Genomic DNA, 19,367 nt, shown 5'->3' with positions numbered 1-19,367 from the left:
ATTCGTATATTTATTGTGTATTTACATTTGAACTTAATCTACTGTTCATAGCTAGGGGATTATTCAGGTAAAGTTAATGTTAAGTGGATAAGTGGTAATATAACATTAAGGAAAGCTTTGAGTAGATTAGTGCTGAAGTTTTCAATGTGTAAGATTTTTGATATTGAATATATTGATATTGATATTGATATTGATATTGATATTGATATTGATATTGAATTTGTGGATATAGTTGTCACCGCTACTTTGCTAGATCCTCGTTTTAAGGCGGTCTACCACAGCCCATTAGCTCATGCTGAGTCATTGAAATATGTGCTCGATACAGTTGAAGCTATAAACATAAAATCAGCAAATGCTACACGGCAACTTAAACGCCAATAGACCAATTCCATTGCACCAAAGAATCAAATTTCAAAAATTTGGAGGAAATTGAAAAAGTTATTCGAATGAGCACTCGTTATATCATAAATTCTTTGAAACGAACTTGATTTTTATGCACCAACCTTTGAGAGGGACGAGTTTGAAAAAAACTACATAATTATATTTAAAATATTTGAGGTTTCCAGTATTTTCTTGAGATATTTCTGCACTTGCTCAACCAAACTTTAATGTCTAGCATTGAATGGATAGTTAACTACTTGTTTAAAAAACCATGGGTGGATCTAGGTTTCATTTTGTAATTTATGAGAAACAAGCATTCGAAAAACGGGTATTATGAAGCGTTCCCACGTCACAAAAATAGAGCAACCCACAATTTTTTTACCCTGTTGGGTGTGGCGTCCATTATTTTGAACTTTTGCGGTATACCCCTTTTTTATACTACACTTCAAGCTTATCTACTAGTTATTGATGAAGGAGTAGACTGAAAGCTATAGCGAGATAGGTGCCAATCAAGGATAATCTGTTTGATAAAATTTATAATCCTGACCGGCGATGCAGACCAAATTTCCTTGGGCTCCAGAATAGCTTTATCAAGGTGTTGAAGTCTGCGTCTAGTAAGAGCTCCGCAGTTACAGAGCAAATGTTCCGAGGTTTCGCTTTCGGCATTACAAAAGCGACAAATATCATCTTGTGCTAAACCTATGTTTTTAAGATGGTATTTACTCGGGCAGTGTCCTGTTACAAGACCAGTGAGGTCTTTCTTACTAAGGCTTAGCAGTTGTTGAGTAATTTTAATACTCGGTGTAATAAATTTTTTTGCCTGTTTAAGTTTTGTAGCCATCCAATTGGCTGTCACTTCCCGGTCTTCCGATTTATTCAGCTCACTTTTCAACACACAGTCAGAAAGTCCACAGAATGGTTCTGGACCAGTGAATGGTGAATTTGAGCCGTTCCTGGCAAGTTCATCTGCTCGCTCGTTGCCCTCTATACCGCAATGGCCAGGAATCCAGTACAATTGTACCCAACTTATCTGACTTAATTGCCGTAAAAGGGAAATGCATTCCCAGACAATTTTTGAAGAGCATTCAAAAGCATTTAGAGCTTTAAGTGCCGCTTGACTGTCTGAGAATATGCAGATTAGCATGTCTATATTTTCTTTTGAGGCAGACATTTAAACATTCCATTTTTGCAGTTATATCTGTCTGAAAAGGTACCAGGTGAAGGATAGCCTCCAATGTCTTTGAGGGAGTGCTTCGCATTGCTCCAGTAATTGCAACGCATGCTAGTCGTTGGAGTTTGTTTAACTTTTTTGTAGCTACAGTCTCTTTAGTCTTTGGCCACCATACAAGTGAGGCATAGGTTATCCTAGGCCGCACAATTGCAGTGTAGACACACATAACCATTTTTGGTTTAAGGCCTCATGTTCTTCCTATCATTTTAGAGCATGCTCATAGGGCTGAGTTGGCCTTGCTGATTATTGAATCTAAGTGCGCGTTCCAGTTTAGTTTGGCATCTAAGATAACACCTAGATATTTCAATGAAGCCCTGGATCAATTGGACTATGCAGTTATCGAAGTGTCTTTTTCTCATAGCTTGTGCCATTGATAGATAAGAAGCATTATCAAAGGCACCTTCGATGTCAAGATGTAACTCACAATATTTCGTTAAGATCGGTTCAAAAATAGAGGAAAATCAAATGTCTCAAGAAGTTGTTGTCAAGCCACGAAGAGTATACGATCCATTCCAGCGTGACGTGACAAAATTTTGACCTTTGTTGTGTTTTCGTATGTTTTTTAAATCACACGAATTCAAACGATGTTATAGTAAAATTGAGATAATTTCCTACAAGAATCTTCAGTGGAGAATATTTTACAGTTGAATTCGCTTGTTGCCAGGCCAGTACTTTTGTGACGTGACAATACCTGTCTTTTTGCTGTTTCGGACTCTTGAACATTAATGATTAATTTAATTTATTTAATTTCCGTTGCAGAACATACAGATGAGCTTTTTTCTCGACGTTTTACGCATTTTTAAATCATTTGGCATCGAAAAACAAATTTCGATTTTCCAAATTTCCCTTGGAAGATTTTCGAGGATCAAAAAATCAAAACTTTGAGATCTTTGAGGTGTCCCTAAATCATGCACAGGTCATTTTTTTGGGCCAATAAACCAAATGTACATGGTTCTTCAAATTCGATGATTATTTTTTTCATGCCTTCATTGCCACTCAGGCTTAGGTCCCAGAAGGTCGATTTTTTTCGACATGACACCAGATCTCGACGTTTCATGCATTTTTAAGTCATTCGGCATCGATTTTTTTTTATTTTCCAATTTCCTTGTCTGTTTGTGCGCATAATGTACAATATGACAGCAGAAGACGTTTCACAACGATAGGTGACAAGACAAATAGGTTTTCACCTTGTTTCATTAGCATACGCTCCCTCCAAAATAAATATAAACTTTTCCTAGATTTCGCATTCCTAACTGTCACCAATCTTGTCTAACAACACCTTTTTTGTTCCCGCTACTTATTGTTAGGGTCAAAATATCGATAAATTAGGAATATGAATAGGCAAATATTTTTTTATCATTTCACTATTTCCCTATTTCACTAATACATAATTTGCATAGAATTTCCAATTGTTTCTCGTACAACAGAACTTGTATTTTGTGCTTTTCAACCTTCTCGTGACTAGGAATGAACTTTGACTATGTAACAAAATATGTTTTAAATTTTAATTATCTTGTTTGATATAACTTGCACGACTATTTTGACTCTGTAACCATTGGTCACAGCGCATTGACATAAAGGTGAAAATAACCGTATTTTTGGATGTGTTTTCAATCGATAAAGGACGATATATACAGCGCGTTTTCTCTTTTGAATCATGTTCATCGTCGTGATATTTCAAACGTAGTAAACATTATTATTTCTCTTATTGTTTCACTACACTGTTAAGATGAAAGTAAACCTTACCTGAGTCAAGTATAACCGTGAATTGGTGGTGCTTAGATGTAGTAGTAACTTTTTTTACAATTGCGCGTATCCTTTTTTTTTAAAGGATTCGTTTTATCTCATGAAACTTTCTAATTTATGCTGTATCTGCACAACTGAAAAACTGTGCAATGAAAACATTCACTCGTAACGAACGCTGGATATATATTCTTATGATCCCCTTTCGGAAACTTTCAACATTCACAGGGCAACAATAAACGACGTGGAAAATTTTTTGGAGCAACTTTCATAGCCTGAACTTTAGCATTTGCGGGTAGCACTTTGAAACTTGAAAAATTGATTCACTTTTATAGCAGCAACACTTAAACTGCAATTGATATCCTGGTTTGAAAGCAGGGACACACTTCTGTCGAACTTTGTTTAATACACTCTGTACATTTAAAAAGCAATCTTCGAGAAAGCGGGACACATTTAAAGGCAAAGCAGAGTGTAGTATTATTTGGAATTTTTTTTTGGAATGAAGCGAATGTGAATTTTCTGTTTGGCTTTAAAATTCCAACCCGATTTTTCTAAGTACTGTAATTCTGTGTCAGGACGGACTGCGGTGCTAGAGTCCTTTCGTGCTGAGCGCTCGAAATTTAGTCTTTTTTCCTGGGCGAATTGGATCCCACTACTGAGGAACATCGTGATGACAGCGAGAAGAGAGAAAAAAAACATTTCGCCTTATGTTTACCGATGTCGTCCCTACTTTCTGCACCCACACATTGGTCGCGTTGTAGTGAGCCTGCGCATTGTGAATCGGGCGAAGAAATCAATAGGACAAACTGTTTATTGTTATGTGTCACTCAGTTCCGCCGGTATTCGGTTAGATCGAATATGCATTGTACTGTTTAGTCACCCGGGTTTGCGTGACCAGACAAATTACGTGTACGTGATGATGATTTTGTATCATTCTGGTGCGTCTCGATATTCGTTTTTCGATAGTAAAATAATTTGGTGTTTATTACCCTTCGTTGTGTCTAGTGGATGTTTGGCTGAACTCTACCAAAATAGGCTCAGTGTTTGTTTTGTATAGGAAGGTGTGTAGAATGTGGCGACCATAACATACATTGACCTGTGTGAGAATGAACACACACGTATTAAGTTTAGTGAACCCATTAATCAATTATGCTATAGAGTCCTACATATTTAATGAGGTGTTTCAAATTCCCTGCGTTATGCAATTGATCGATAATGTTACAAAGTATGTGTAGTGTGCATCTGTAGAACAAGGACTCACATGGCTGAACGACTTTATATCTGTGTGGAAGTCGATATATGAACCTCTTTGTTTGTTACGGATTAGGAAGCGTTTCTTCAAGTCCATATCAATAAACGTCCGCACGGGACACAACTTGTTGACTAGGAAAAATGACTTACTAAAATCTATGGATTGTGAAAATTGACGAAATCTCTTGATCTTCCTCACCAGACATCATCAAATACCAATCGATGTCGGACACAGTGTTGAATTTTGGATAAGATAAATACAAAATCCAAATTTCGGGCAGCTACTTTCACTGGTTATGATGCTATATGCTAGAAGTAAATCCACCCGATCATTGGGAGCACAAAGCTTCGCACTAGGCATGGATAGGCCGAAAAGCTGACGAGAAGACAGTAGGGGTATTGTAGTAGAAACTACACATTAAAAACCCATTAAAACTTTATATCATCATCGGGTATCACCCTCGGATTCGAGAAAAAAAAATTGAAAAGATAAAAATTTGCCATGCAGTGTGAAATCTTTCATCCCCAACACATTATTTGAAACAATCTGAAGCGATTTCGATCTCAGACTTCGTGACTAGACAAACCGTCTGTATATGTGGTTGCTGGCTGCTTGCTGGCTGAAGGCAAATAATCGTTTGTACTCAGGTACAAAAGTGGAGCTTAGGTTGCATTATTTTTCTTTTCCCGCATTGTATTTTCATTTCGAGCGAGCGATTTACGCGCGATTGATTTGCTCAGCATGTTTCGCAATGGATCTGGTATACATAAAATTGCACCTGCGCCTCGATATTAACGGTGCGAGGGTAGGTTAATACAGAGAAAGAGAGCAGGAGCAGAAAAGGCGTAGAACGCACTGTAAAAAGTTGTACGAATACCCAAAGGAAGTGGTTTGGAACCCAAACCACTTGACCGTAAAAATGTGCCCAGAAGGAAACCAGCTAGCAAAAAAAAAGAAAGATGCCTACGAAGGTACTAGTAGAGAAAGTAGTAAAAACAACAAAAATACTAAGTGTCAGAAAGTTGAGAGACAAACGAAAGAGAGACCGAAACTAGATGTCCTTTTTTTCACAACAGGGGACGCCAGAACTTATGCCTATATTCTGCGGAATGTAAAAGGTGATCCGATTTTGAAAAAACTTGGAGAAAACTCTCAATGGCCAATCGCCTCCTAAGCGCCTGGTACCATGCTGAATAGCATATTCATCACCACTATAATGCTTTTCATACAGCCCCATGCGCGAGTTGCTTTCATCTGATATCCACTTTGTCTCAATTTTTTACGTCTGCGGAACCTGAAAATGATGTCCGATTAAGCTAATATTTTGCATTGGCTATTTTGTCGTGCAAATCAATATTTCGCAGGAAGTCCCGCAGGAAAAATCGCTATTCAGGTGTTCATCGTAGTGCTAATCTACCCTTTATTTATTTTATTTATTTTATTTTACAAAGACAACAGGCTATACATGGATGCCCTAATGCTTCATAATAACTACTACAACACTTATAATACTACCACTACAAACTACAACTATGTAAATATATACTACTGTAACTAATCAAGTTAATTAAGAGCAATAGAATACATGTTTTGACGTAGGACTACGTCTTTCATTTCTATACCGGGGTGTAAAATCAAAGTTTCGAAAACGAAAGCGTTACGCCGGAGACCGAGGTTTTGAGTGTTAATAGCTCCTAAACAACTGAACGAAATGGTATGATATACACTTCATTCGAAAGATAAAACGTCTACGCGTTCTATACTTGTTACTTTCTGATCCAAAAACTTGTTTCAATAGTCTTAAATTTGCTTTCAAAATAGGCTATTGAAATCACCAATCGGTATATAAGCGAGCGCCGCTCGGAAATCCACTTATTTCTAATTGAACAGCGATTGGAGCATGTTGTCGCTGTTGTGGTGAAGCTCTTCATTTGAACGGTGGATGAACGGTGTCACTAAGAGCCTGTTTGTGCACCTTAGGCAAGAAGGGAATCCATCAGGAGGAGAGTAATGCTACAAACGGTTCCCCGGGAAGATCTCGAAGCAGCCGCTACACACACACACATACACGCACGGAATTCTTTCCGTTTGGATCGAAAAGATCCGGAAAATAATCTGCCAGTTCCTCTAGGAATTTAAAAATACATTCATGTGAAAGAGTTTATTTGAATGTTTTCTATCCATGTAACACTGTGACCAAATATGTTTCAGTCAAGTGCTTTTAATAGGTGGTTATCGAATTAGTATTAACCACTGGTGGGCTTCCAGTATCGAGGAAAATGTGGAAATATCTAATCGTTACTGAAAATAATCTGCCAGTTCCTCTGGGAATTTAAAAATACATTCATGTGAAAAAGTTTATTTGAATGTTTTCTATCCATGTAACACTGTGACCAAATACATTAGGTTTTGTGATTTTTCAATCAATCGCAATCAACAGGATAGCTTCTGAAGATTATTCTTCCCCATCAGTAGGATATTTCCGTATCCAATATTGGATGCATAAAACCTTGTGCCTCCAACGTAACGCTCTCGTTTTAGAAGTTCTCCAAATATTCATTCATTCAGAATGAATTCAGATTCAACTTCATACAAATGATCTCTAAATCAACGATAGTCCTACGTCACCCTTGCGGTTATACCATAGATATAACCCACTTCCTGTTTTTTGAGGGACGAACGAGACAGATGGAAATCGAAACAGACACTACAACGGTTAAATACGCGGCACATGCTAGATATAGGTTCATTATACCCGTAATTTGTTCGGGTTGATGGGATGTATAAATAGTTCTGAGATCGTAAATTACGGTGATTTATGTTGAAATTAATCAACCGAAGGAGCTCAGAACAATCGATGTTCGACAAAATCAAGTCGGAGGTAAATAGGGCCTTGGCAACGTTCCTGCGTGAAACTAATGAGTCCAGTCCAATCAATTTGCAGCGATCCTCGTATCTTGGTAGGTTTATTGGATCATTCCACGGTAAATTGCGCAAGGCGAAACGAACGAATTTTCGCTGTATCGACTCAATTCGCTGAACATTATTCTGGTAATACGGTGACCAAACCACGCATGCATATTCAAGAATCGAGCGTACCAATGAGCAATAGAGAGCCTTAATGCAGTGTACGTCCTTGGAATCCTTTGTGACGTGGAAGAGAAAACCAAGAGTTTTAGACGCTTTAGATATGATGAAGGATATATGGTCTCAAAAGGTTAATTTACAATCCAATATAATCCTGAGGTCTTTGATGGTGTTGATACGGTCAAGTAAAACACCATGCAGCTTATATCCGAAGCTTATTGACGAACGCTTGTGTGAGAATGAAATGACTGAACATTTTGATGGGTTTAAAAACATCCTGTTGGTTACACACCATTCGGCGAATATGTCTAATTGCTGTTGTAAAAACTCAGCTTCTTCGATGCAGTTCACTGAGAGGAACAATTTAAAGTCATCCGCATATGAAAGTTTCAGACACTTGAGGCTAAAATTTACATCGTTAAGGTACAACAGAAATATGTATGGACCCAGGTGACTGCCTTAAGGAACACCTGATGTTACGCGTAAAGACGTAGATATAGTGTCTCCTAATTTCACTGACATTTCGCGATCAGTGAGGTATGAATGAAGGGACTTCAAAAAAGAACCGTGGAATCCAAGACGATGGAGCTTAGCTATTGCAATGTCGCGGTTGATTAAATCAAACGCTGCAGAAAAATCTGTGTACACCGCATCAATTTGATTTCGAGATTCTAGAGAGCGGACGATGTACGAAGAATACAGAACGAGATTTGTAGTCGTTGATCTCTTAGACATGAATCCATGTTGTTCATCTGCAATGTAGCTGTTGCTAGCATGGGAAATGTAATCCAAAATAATGATCTCAAATAGTTTGGAGATAGCGCATAGGCAGGCAATTCCTCTGTAATTCCTGACGTTCTTCTTGCAACCCTTCTTGAATATCGGGAACACGAATGACTTCTTCCACACATTTGGAAAAGTACCACAGAGGATGGAACGGCGGAACAAGATGCTCAACGGTGTCGAGAGGTTGCTTGAGCACTTCTTCAAAATAATAGAAGGGATACCGTCAGGTCCAGCATTTGAAGAAATCCTTAATTTTTTACAGGCATCGTGTACAATAACGGCATTTATTGACGGATTATTACCAACAGACGACAGGCTGGGAACGTTGCTAATAGTTGAAGAAATTTGATGACTATTGAGTTTTTCGTCAACAAAAACACCGCTAAACTGCTTCCGAAACAGCTCACAGATACCTTCTTTGGTATCAGCAAAATCGTTGTCGCGCATCATTACGGTAGGCAAACCAATCTCTTTTCTCTGGCTGTCAACATGTCTCCAGAAACCTCTTGGATTGGCACGCAGGTTTGACTGAATGCGATTTTTATAGGCGTTACACAGGACTTTGTTAAAATTTTTATAATGTTTGTTCGCAACTCAATACCGGTTTCTCCACAAGTCACAGCGATATTTAGCAAATTTCCGTAGGTTTGATCTTTTTATTGTTCTCAGGCGTTTTAGATTGTGATTCAGCCATGGTGGGTGGGGTTGTTTACTATTTACCTTTTTGGGAACAAACTGTTCGATCGCGTAAAGCAATACATTGTTCAAGGATGATGTGGCTTTGTCTATGGCATGGTCATTCAACATTTCGTCCCAATCGATGCTAAGAAAGAAACGATTCATTGACGCGAAGTTGGCTTTGCGATAGTTATAATAAACTGACTCGATAGTAAGGGGCAAAAAGAAATGGTGGTGTAACGGACACAGAGATCAAAAGTGGAGGATGATGACGACATTGTTTCACCAAAAGAGAAGGTGCTTTAATCACAGCTATGTTGTGAACTATCTCTGAACTTGCGAAACATAGGTCTAGAATACGGTTATTGTCGTTGAGGATACCATTCATTTGACATATTCCAGCAGTGCTAAAGCAATCTATCAGGCGATCAATCAATGGATTAACAGATGAATGAGAAATATCTGGATATAGATATTTCGATACGCTGGAACCCCAAGCGATACCAGGCATGTTAAAATCACCCAGCAAGATGACGCTGTCATCCAATTCCATTCGTTGTGTTATCCAGTGAAGTGTAGAAATAAGTTGATTCATAACCGCGGAATCATTGGTACGATCAGGAGGAATGTAAGCAATACCAAGGTACATCGTATCTAAGTGGTGCGGACTCAATCCACTTCATTTTCAAGCAAATTCATGCATGTTTTCAAGCGATTTCTTGCAATAAATTCCCAGACCACCAGGGATGCCAGATTTCCAAATATGTTTGTAAATTTACAGACATATCTGTAAAACACTTCATTTTTGTTATAGACGCTTTATTCATCACATCAAAGATATTCGACTCACCATATGACATTTTTCCATAGTTTTAATACAGAAAAGTTATTATATTTAGTTTATATCACATGACATTAGACCAGCGATACTCAACCTGCGGCCCGGCAGTCCTTCTGGTTGGCCCATCTGGTGTGTATGAAGTTTGGAACTCGTTCTTTTGTCCTGACATCATTGCAGACGAAAGAGGAGATACGGTTATTCACAATTAATGAAAAATTGCATTCTCTGCAGGTAAGGAGAAATCTTGAACGAAAATTGTTTCTGATAATTATTTTCTGTTCTAGATAAGATTGTTTTGCTGAAATGCAAGGAGATTTATTGAAAAATAATTAAGTTAGGGTCAGGACTATGTCTTCCAAGTATTTAAACAACATCGATTCTATTTTCAACAACTTACATTCGCTCTCGGGTCTGCTTATGACGAAATATGGGTTACTGTTCCATATTGTTACCACAGACATGGTTCATGGCCGTGTGGTGATCTAAAACTTGTATAGCCTTGCATGGCGGATGGAAAATATACACTGCATTTTCTTATAAATTTCTTCAACGACAAGACCGCAAGCCTTGGTGGATGTCCAATATATCAACGAAGAAATACTGATTTTTATAAAAATTAACAACGCGTATGTATGTGTATGTAGGTATGTGTAAATCGTTGAAACATTTAAACACACTTACAACGCATAAGTTATTAAGTGGTCCGAAAAATCAATTTTTTCCACTTATTCCCAAAAATGACAAATGAAAATTATTAACTTTTGAATCACTGAACTGATTTAGATGATCGACATATAAAATTGAAACTAATGACCTAGCCTTTTATTAAAAAATATTTAACTTGCGAAAAAAATAATTATATTTCAGTAATTATTGATTGTAGTCGTATTTTAATTTTTTTATGACTTTGGACTAGAGGACGCTATATTTGTTTATATTTTTTCTTGAAAGCTGAGGTTTTTTACATAACATATATCGATATCAGAGATGTTATTTTTTTCGTTTTTTAGATATGAGTTTTCAAAGTTAACCGGTGGTTCGAAAATCATTTTTCGCCCTATGTCCAAAAATAACATTCTGCATAAAAATCATAACATTTTAACTAGTGAACCGATTTAGATGATCGGTATATTAAATGGAAGCCAATAAGCAAAATTTGAAAAAATATCACACTTGCGGGAAGTTTGGATTCTAGTAGCATAGGTCTAGTTTAGTCACATATGAATATTGATCGAAGACTTAAAACATGTTAAATTTACAAAGTTATAACTTAAAAACGATAATTATAGCATCTCTGATATCGAGATATGTTAGGTAAATAATCCTCAGCTTTCCATGAAAAATATAAAAAAATATAGCGCTCCTATCTTTAACCGAGAAAACTATGAAAAACTAACTGAATCAATGATTACAAAAATAAAAATTCAATTTTTTCGCAAAAGTAAAATTTTTTCATAGAAAAATAACTCGTAAGCTTCAATTTGATATGTCGATGGATCGGTCCAATAGTTCAAAAGTTATGACTTTTTGTAGTGGGAAAAATGGTGAAAAATTGTTTTCGAACCATCGATTAGTTTTGAAAAATCATATTTCAAAAACGAGAAAAATAGCATCTCTGATATCGAGATATTTTATGTAAAAATTCTCAGCTTTCAAGAAAAAAATATAAAAAAGCGCCCTCTAGTCCAAAGCCATGAATACATTAAAAAACGACTACAATCAATAATTGCGAAAATAGGATCTATATTATCTGCAAGTTCAATATTTCTCAATTAAAGCTCATTGGCTTGAATTTGATATGTCGATCATCTAAATCGGTTAAGTGGTTCGAAAGTTATAAATTTTTGAAAATGTCATTTTGGGAAAAAGTGGAAAAAAATGATTTTTTGGATCACTCTAAAATGGAAATGGGCACCCTAATGAAAAAATAAAAAAATACGAGTTTAATGTTTTGCGATAAAGAACAAAATTACCACTTTTGACGAAGATCTGAGAACCACTATATTGATTTGGCATGGAATGGCTGTATATATATATATATATATATATATATATATATATATATATATATATATATATATTTTAAATCATCTGGCATCTCTTCCTTCCACTTTCTATCGAATATTTTCAAATCGCAGGAGTAAACATTTACGTGACTCTGACTTCGTTTGTTTTTATTTCGTTCGGAAAAACGTTATGTCAAAGAGAGGGGACATTAAAAATGCGTTGCTCAGTGAAAGGCTGAGATGCTCTTTCAGAGATGCAATGGTTAATCAAACAATTGACGGAAAAATGTAGCTCGTTCATTTTATAATTTTAATTATTTTTGCCCTTGACAACAATACCTCTTTTATAGTGTTGATTATCATAAGAAAAATAACACTTCTGATCGTTGGATCTCTTTTGACATTGCAATTGGATTTTTTTTGACAGCCGTTTTGATTCAGTCCGCACTACCTAGCATCGTATGATTGTCCAACGAGATAGCTGCCCAGATTTGCTCAACCGATCGCCCATCTGGAGGGAATATTTCGTGTGATTTCAATTTTGAGCTAACCTCCAACAGAACTCCACCACCAGTAAGTTTGCTGCTATTCTCAATGGATCGATCTAGGCGGTATACCGTATATGTGTTATTGTTGAGCTACGTTTCTGTGAATGCGAACACATCATAAGAAGCATCGGAACATGCTATATAATAGTCAGCAATAGTTGTGTTGATGCCACCAACATTCTGATAATAAATTAAAAATTTGTTGTCTACACGAGAGAGGTTCGCACATTTGTATTTGTATTGTATTTTTGTGCACTCCTGTATTGCGGTGGGGGAGGGATCCTTTGAGGTAGAGCTGCCACGCGTTACACTTCTGAGGCGTTGTTCGCTGGTTGCAGTCGAACAGGAGAACCGTTCAGAAATTGCTGGTATTGCTGACCGTGGACCCTGAATGGTTGTTGTATTAGGGGAGTCGTGGGGTTGCGACGTGCTCGTACCAGTGATCGATCTAAAAAAGGAGTGATCGAAACACCAGCTGGCCAAAAATTGTTGGAACAAATAATGCTTTCAACTGATTCCGGCACATTCAATTTGAATGACAGGAAGGTTATCGGTCTACTGTCTTCTCTATTCTGGCGTATTAATTTGTAACCTTACGAAGGATGGGTCGCAATTGCATCTGCCAGAAACATATGATACTATGTTCTCGCACGTTTCGTGAGGTAGAAAACGGGAGACAGAACCAATTAGCGCGTTTTGCTGGAGGAGTCACGGACAGCAGCGGAGGGTTGGTCGAGAGTGCGGTATTCACACTATTCGAAATACAGTTAGATGAATCACTAAAGCTAACTACTAACCCTTGAGTTCTCGTCGATTGAGCTATAGGGTGGTGATTATTTGAAACGGTATGCTGACGTCTTGGTTTGGATGGTGTGGTGGTGACAGGAACAGTTGAGCTCGTTGACGCCACTGGATAATGGTTAGAAATGTGTCGAGGCTGTGATGACACTGACAAAATAACAACGGTACGTTCATGTCGATCGTCTTTGGCTGGTCTCTTGTCTCTCACGTGGGTGGTAACAATTGGCGGGGGCGTTGATACAGGTGATGTCTGCATAATTGAATCACATATCAGTGGTGTAGTATCTTGTCTGGCGACGGCCGGACATATACTAGTAGGAGTCTTACCATTAACAGTAGACAAAATAGGCAGCGCTGAGTTGTTATTCCGGGTTCCAGTTGTGGTATTTACTGCACATGATGAAAATAATACTGGAGCTGAATGAGAGAGTCTCTTGTGCATTTAGTTGGAGCCATCAGGTTGAGGTTGACCAGGTGCTGCACTACCAGACGGTAGGTTTGGAGAAATTCGATTTGCGTTGATCAGATCCGTCGTGTCAACAGAAGCATCAGTTCTGATCCTTTTTCCTGTCCTAGAGGAAGCTAGATGAGTAAGAGCGATGAGCGATTACGCTTGCTACTGATAGCATGAGCTTGGCGGTCAGTTTCGACGAAGAATGACTTAAACACTTTACTGAATTCAAGCATTGTATGTCCCAGTCAAAGTGATATCGAGTAATGATTCTTAATTCATTTCTGGTCAATCTAGGCCGCCGTTGTTCGATCTGGGTTTGCGCTTCGACAGTTTCCTTATCTAGCCTCTTGCCTCACAGGCTCAATTCACCACCCTCATTGTCATCGGTTCCAGTACAATCTGTGGTTCATTAATTGAAATGATACGCCTCTACTGGTTCATATCTAGTAAGCGTAATGCTATCTGGGATGACTTGATTGAAGCGGTTCAATCAAAACCCTTGGTTCTGTGAACGAGATAACATGCTTCCACCGAGTCATATTCAGTTAACTTAAAGGTACCTGAGGTGTTGTAGCTGAAGAGGCATCTGACTAGAACGATTAACGTTTTGTTTTCGTTCGCTCCTTCCGTTTTTTTTGTTTTGTTTTACTAAAGTCGCTAGGGAAATAACGGTCCACTGTGTCAGTGTCCTGCTGTAACACGGTAAGGGATGCCCTGGTCCCCCACAGGTTCCGTTAGCGACATAGTATCTTTAAGGCCTTCTCGGTGAGTCGTCCTTCGGCTCTGATATCTTGGAATTGGGGTTACTCACACGTTTTACAGAGCTTGGGGCTAAGTTTTGTCTCCAACGCTTGTCATTCCCGGGTTTGCGACCGACAATAGAGTTTCTCAATGATTTCGCGTTTCCAATCATCAATCGAGACTCTCTACAGGCTGAGGAAGAATCTGATACGGAAATAAAACACAGATTCGAAACAAAACACAGATGTGCAAAAACTTTTGCAACGCATTAACATAATAAATAGCGTACATAAAGTTCTTTACTCGCGTGGTATTTACACTTGGTAAATTACGGTAGATTTTATTTTGTAATGACTATTATGTGTATCCTACGTCAACTATATGGTGTGTCTGAGACTCGACTGCAGAATTGACGTAGAGGTTAAAGAGGCTTTAAACTTTTTCAGTTCATTCGCCTTTAGTAATAAAATATTTTTGTCTATTGGGGATAGTACACAAGTTATATCAGCCGCAAAGGGGAAGGAGAATGAGAATTATTGAAAAGAATGTTATAGATATGGGCCAAAACGAGGGAGTAATCGAAACCTTACACCCGAATTGTAACGCTCACGTTTTCGAAATTTGAAACTTACACTCCGGTACATAAATGAAAAACGTAGTCCTGTGTCTAGAGATAGTTCCTTCTCAGAGTTGGATCGCGAAATGTTAACTAATGCTCATTGACAATACATTTTGTTTATACTAGTTAAAAAAACTGTTATAGAAATTATGAAAACATTTTTCTTTATAATATATTTTACAGGACCACAAAAAGTTCGAAATGGCCGAAATGTCTGAATCACTCGTCACAACCGAGGACAAGCTAGCAGAGGCGAAGGAGTTGTTCGGTCGAGGCAGTCGCAACTATTGCATGAAACAGTACATGGATGCTGCGGATGATCTAAGCTCATGTTGTGCTATTTATTCGGAACTGTACGGAGCCACAGCGGAACAATGCGGGCTTCCTTATCTGCTGTATGCTAAATCTCTGATAGCGATAGGCAAGGATGAAAATAATCTGATAGTGCCAGGTGAGGAAGAGGAAGCGGACGATGAAGATGACGAGGATGGAGAAGGGGGGGATGAAGGAGGCTCGGCGAATGGACAGGTTGATGATGAAGAAAAAAAAGACGGTGAGGAAAAAGCCACTGATGATGCTGAGGTGAAACAATCGGAGGAAGAACAGTGCTCCAAATCACCGGAGGAAGATGATTCCAAAAAAGAAGATGGAGAGGCCGGATCGTCATCGAAGACGGACGAAGAACCTCAACCAGGACCCTCAACATCGAATGGAGCTGAGGAGGAGAAAGAAGAAGAAAGTGTAGATTGCGAAGACGAGAAAGCGGGCGGCAATCTGGAAGTTGCATGGGAAATACTCGAATTAGCTGTGAAGATATTCGAATCACAAGGTGATAAAACATTGGATAATTTGTCCGACTGCTATTCAGAACTGGCAAGTATATCTTTTGAAAATAGCCACTTCACAGATGCTGCTAATGATTACAGTAAGTTAGATCTACTATAGTTTTCGTAAGAACGTTCATTATTTTACGTTTATTTTAGAAAAGGCACTATCAATCCACGATAAATCCGAAAAGTCTGATAGCCGCGTGATTGCAGAGATTCATTACAAAGTTGGTTTGTGCCATTTGATGCTTAACGAGTTTGAAGATTCGATCAAATCATTCCGGGATGCGTGTAGCGAGCTGGATAAGGTTATAGAGAAGGAGAAAGCAAAGGAACAGACCGATGAAACTGAGGCCACCGTTGAGGATCTTGAAGAGACTAAACAGGAAATTCTAGACAAAATAACGGAAGTCGAGGAAACTAAAAAAACGGTAAGGAAAACTATTAAATGATATTGTTTATATATTTCATATCAGACACTTGAGAAGTACTCTCAAATCTGGTAACGTATTGAGAAGGTATTTATCGTATTTCTATTAATTCGTTAATTCGTGATTGCACCCTAATGGTTAACGATTTCCACAAACTGAATCATTTAGTAGCATAACCACGATTTATTTCTGTACAAGGAGAACCTATAGAAAAAGTGAGTTTTAATTCATTTTCTCTTTTCTAGTCAATCGAGGAAGTGAAACGAGAGCTTTCCAAAATCATAGTCAAGGGCGAAACATCAAATGGTTTCGATGCAGCAGGATCATCATCCTCTTCGACGGCAGCCACCAATGGAGCGTCCTCCAGTTCAAAGCCCACCGAGAAAGCTACTGACATATCTCATCTGATCAAGCGCAAGAAGCCCGATACGCCAACCACGAACGATCCGGACAGTTCCCCCGCCAAAAAGGTTGCTGTTGATGCAAATAAAACAGATGTTTGAAAGATTCTGTTCTGTTTCCTGTTGAGTTCTTTCTGACGTTCTTAATTCTTAAATTATTTTTTGCTATTTCATATCCGTATTAAACAGACATTCAATAAACATCTTTTTGTTAAAAAAAATGTAATATGAAAATAATCATAAATAAACTTGTCTGTGTCTATATGATTAATGTACGCGAAGATTTTTTTTATTCTTTCTGTGAAAATTGAGTTTTTCCACGTCACGTCAATTTGTAGAAGAAAATAAAACAGAGAGTGAGATATTTGGAGAACCAAATGTAATCACCACAGGATGGAAAGAGTATGAAAATATCATATACTAGCTGACCCGGCAAACTTCGTCCCGCCCAAAATTTGTTTTTTGTTATCAATACCTTCAAACATACACGTTTCCTTACTAAGCGGAAGTTCATGAGTCCAATCGTATAACTGTTCATCGATTGATCTTCTAATCGACCCCGTTGAATTTACCTTTTACTAAAAATATTCTAGTACTTCTACCAAAACTCATCATTATAATATCAGATACAAGATACAAGATACAGATACAATTATCGTTCAAGATTTATCAACAACTTGCAAATATCATGTTTCTCCGTTACAGGGAATAAATGTTTGATACAGCAAATATGAAAGAATAAGGACACATCCCTCCTCTCTACCATCATAGAAACATTTATTGCATCTTAAAACCTCCACATGCCAAATTTGGTTTCGTTTGTTTGATCAGTTCTCGAATTATGCAGAAATTTGTGTTTCACTTGTATTTCAACCCCCCACCCCCACTTATTGCACCCTAAAACCTCCACATGCCAAATTTCGTCTAATTTGATTGATTTTCTCGAGTAATGCAGAAATTTGTGTTTCATTTGTATGGCAGCCCCTTTAGAGAGGAGGGTGGAGTGTCCAACCACCTTGAAAGCATTTATTACACCCTAAAACCTCTATAAGCCTAAGTTGGTTTCATTTGCTCGATTAATTCTTGAGTAATACAGAAATTGGTGTTTCATTTGTATGGCAGCCCCCTCTATGAGAGGAGGGAGGAGTATCTAACCACCACAGAATCATTTATTGCACCCTAAAACCTTCACATGCCTAATTTGGTTGCATTCGCTTGATTAATTCTCGAGTAATGTAGAAATTCGTATTTGATTTGTATGGCAGCCCCCCTTAGAGAGGGGGAGGGGTCTTAAACTATCATGAAACCTTTCCCCGGCCCCAAAAACCCCTACATACCAATTTTCATGTCGATCGGTTCAGTAGTTTCCGAGTCCATAAGAATCAGACAGACAGACAGACAGAAATCCATTTTTATATCATATATACTGTCGATGGGGTGAGATTTTGTCATGGGGTTAGATTGGATTAGATTGATAAATATTGCGAATATTTTCGAAAACTGAACCGTTTAAAAGGGGACATATTTTCAATACACACTACTGTGTTATTGTTTAAAAATTCATCAAAGTTTTTCTCCGTTTTTGACCCAATCTCACCCCGATCGATGGTATCTTTGTTCACTCAATGAAATTATGTACAAGCTACTCGTTCCTCAGCTTTGCGCAGTGGCGATATCGTAACCAATGAGGTACATCCGAGGTGCGATTATTGCTAGTTGAAAACTACTCGTTCCTGGGCCATTTTGACGTAGGACTACGTCTTTCATTTCTATACCGGGGTGCATAATCAAAGTTTCGAAAACGAAAGCGTTACGCCTGAGACCGAGATTTTGAGCGTTAATAGCTTCTAAACAACTGAACAAAATGGTATGATAAACACTTCATTCGAAAGATAAAATGTCTACGCGTTATATAGTTGTTACTTTAAGATCCAAAAACTTGTTTCAATAGTCTTAAAATTGCGCAACTCTTTTCGTTTGCTGGTTATCGAGCTGAATCAAAAAATTGTGATCGATGCTGAAAAATAATCTGGCAGTTCCCCTTGGAATTGAAATTTACATTCAAGCGAAAGAGAGATTTTTATGTTCTCTATCCATATAATACTGCGACCAAATACGAGGTATGGCTATTTTTTTCTGTATTATAGTGACTTTCAACACTTTGGCTGGTTCGTCACTTTTACCTTCGATTTCGGAAGAATGACGGGAGTGAGAATTGAACTCGTGACCTTCAGCGTTGGTGGTATAGATGTTACTGCTACGCCAGATCGCCTCCACAGGTATGGCTATTAAATAACGAGACTGCGCGCCTGGTGGGCGCCCTAGAGGGGTGGGGCGAAAAACGAATAGTGCGTTAGGTAGCTAGAAGTGTCTGCTATAAACGTACGAAAACACGTTTTTGTCAATATAGTAGTTTGCGAGCAGCAGTGGTTTGAATGGAATGTGGTTTGTAGTGCGCGTCGGAAATCATGTGTGACGAAAAATACGAACAACAATGCACCTGCCCAAAACGCGCTGTCGGTGAAGCAAGTTCTAGCCGA

The 19,367-nt window shown here is 38.2% G+C and overlaps 2 protein-coding genes and 1 pseudogene across 7 annotated transcripts in view; 2 read left to right on the top strand and 1 right to left on the bottom strand.

The window, feature by feature from the left end:
• The window catches only part of LOC129775910 (uncharacterized), a 30,330-nt gene extending 26,306 nt beyond the window's left edge, over positions 1-4,024 (bottom strand). Inside the window, exon 1 of one of the 2 annotated variants that reach the window (XM_055781148.1) lies at positions 3,359-4,024. The gene's annotated coding sequence lies outside the window, so the exon portion shown is untranslated. Of the gene's footprint in view, positions 1-2,799; positions 3,044-3,358 lie in introns of those variants that run through there. The other variant, XM_055781149.1, reaches the window with a different exon arrangement.
• LOC129775909 (protein NASP homolog) overlaps positions 1-17,102 on the top strand; it is a 68,136-nt gene extending 51,034 nt beyond the window's left edge. For 3 of the 5 annotated variants that reach the window (XM_055781143.1, XM_055781146.1, XM_055781147.1), the window contains 3 exons: positions 15,352-16,093; positions 16,152-16,426; positions 16,672-17,102. In XM_055781143.1, the coding sequence (XP_055637118.1) occupies positions 15,370-16,093; positions 16,152-16,426; positions 16,672-16,929 (1,257 nt within the window). In that variant the 5' untranslated portion in view covers positions 15,352-15,369 and the 3' untranslated portion in view covers positions 16,930-17,102. Of the gene's footprint in view, positions 1-4,259; positions 4,417-10,096; positions 10,231-15,351; positions 16,094-16,151; positions 16,427-16,671 lie in introns of those variants that run through there. The other 2 variants (XM_055781144.1, XM_055781142.1) reach the window with 2 other exon arrangements.
• A 1,380-nt stretch (positions 17,103-18,482) lies between these two features.
• On the top strand, positions 18,483-18,633 carry LOC129780679 (U4 spliceosomal RNA; annotated as a pseudogene).
• Positions 18,634-19,367: the final 734 nt, after the last annotated feature.

The sequence above is a fragment of the Toxorhynchites rutilus genome, chromosome 3 (genome assembly GCF_029784135.1).
Source record: "Toxorhynchites rutilus septentrionalis strain SRP chromosome 3, ASM2978413v1, whole genome shotgun sequence".
Taxonomy (NCBI): domain Eukaryota; kingdom Metazoa; phylum Arthropoda; class Insecta; order Diptera; family Culicidae; genus Toxorhynchites; species Toxorhynchites rutilus.
Note: the sequence above shows the minus strand (reverse complement) of the source record. Positions and strands in the feature narration are given on the sequence as shown.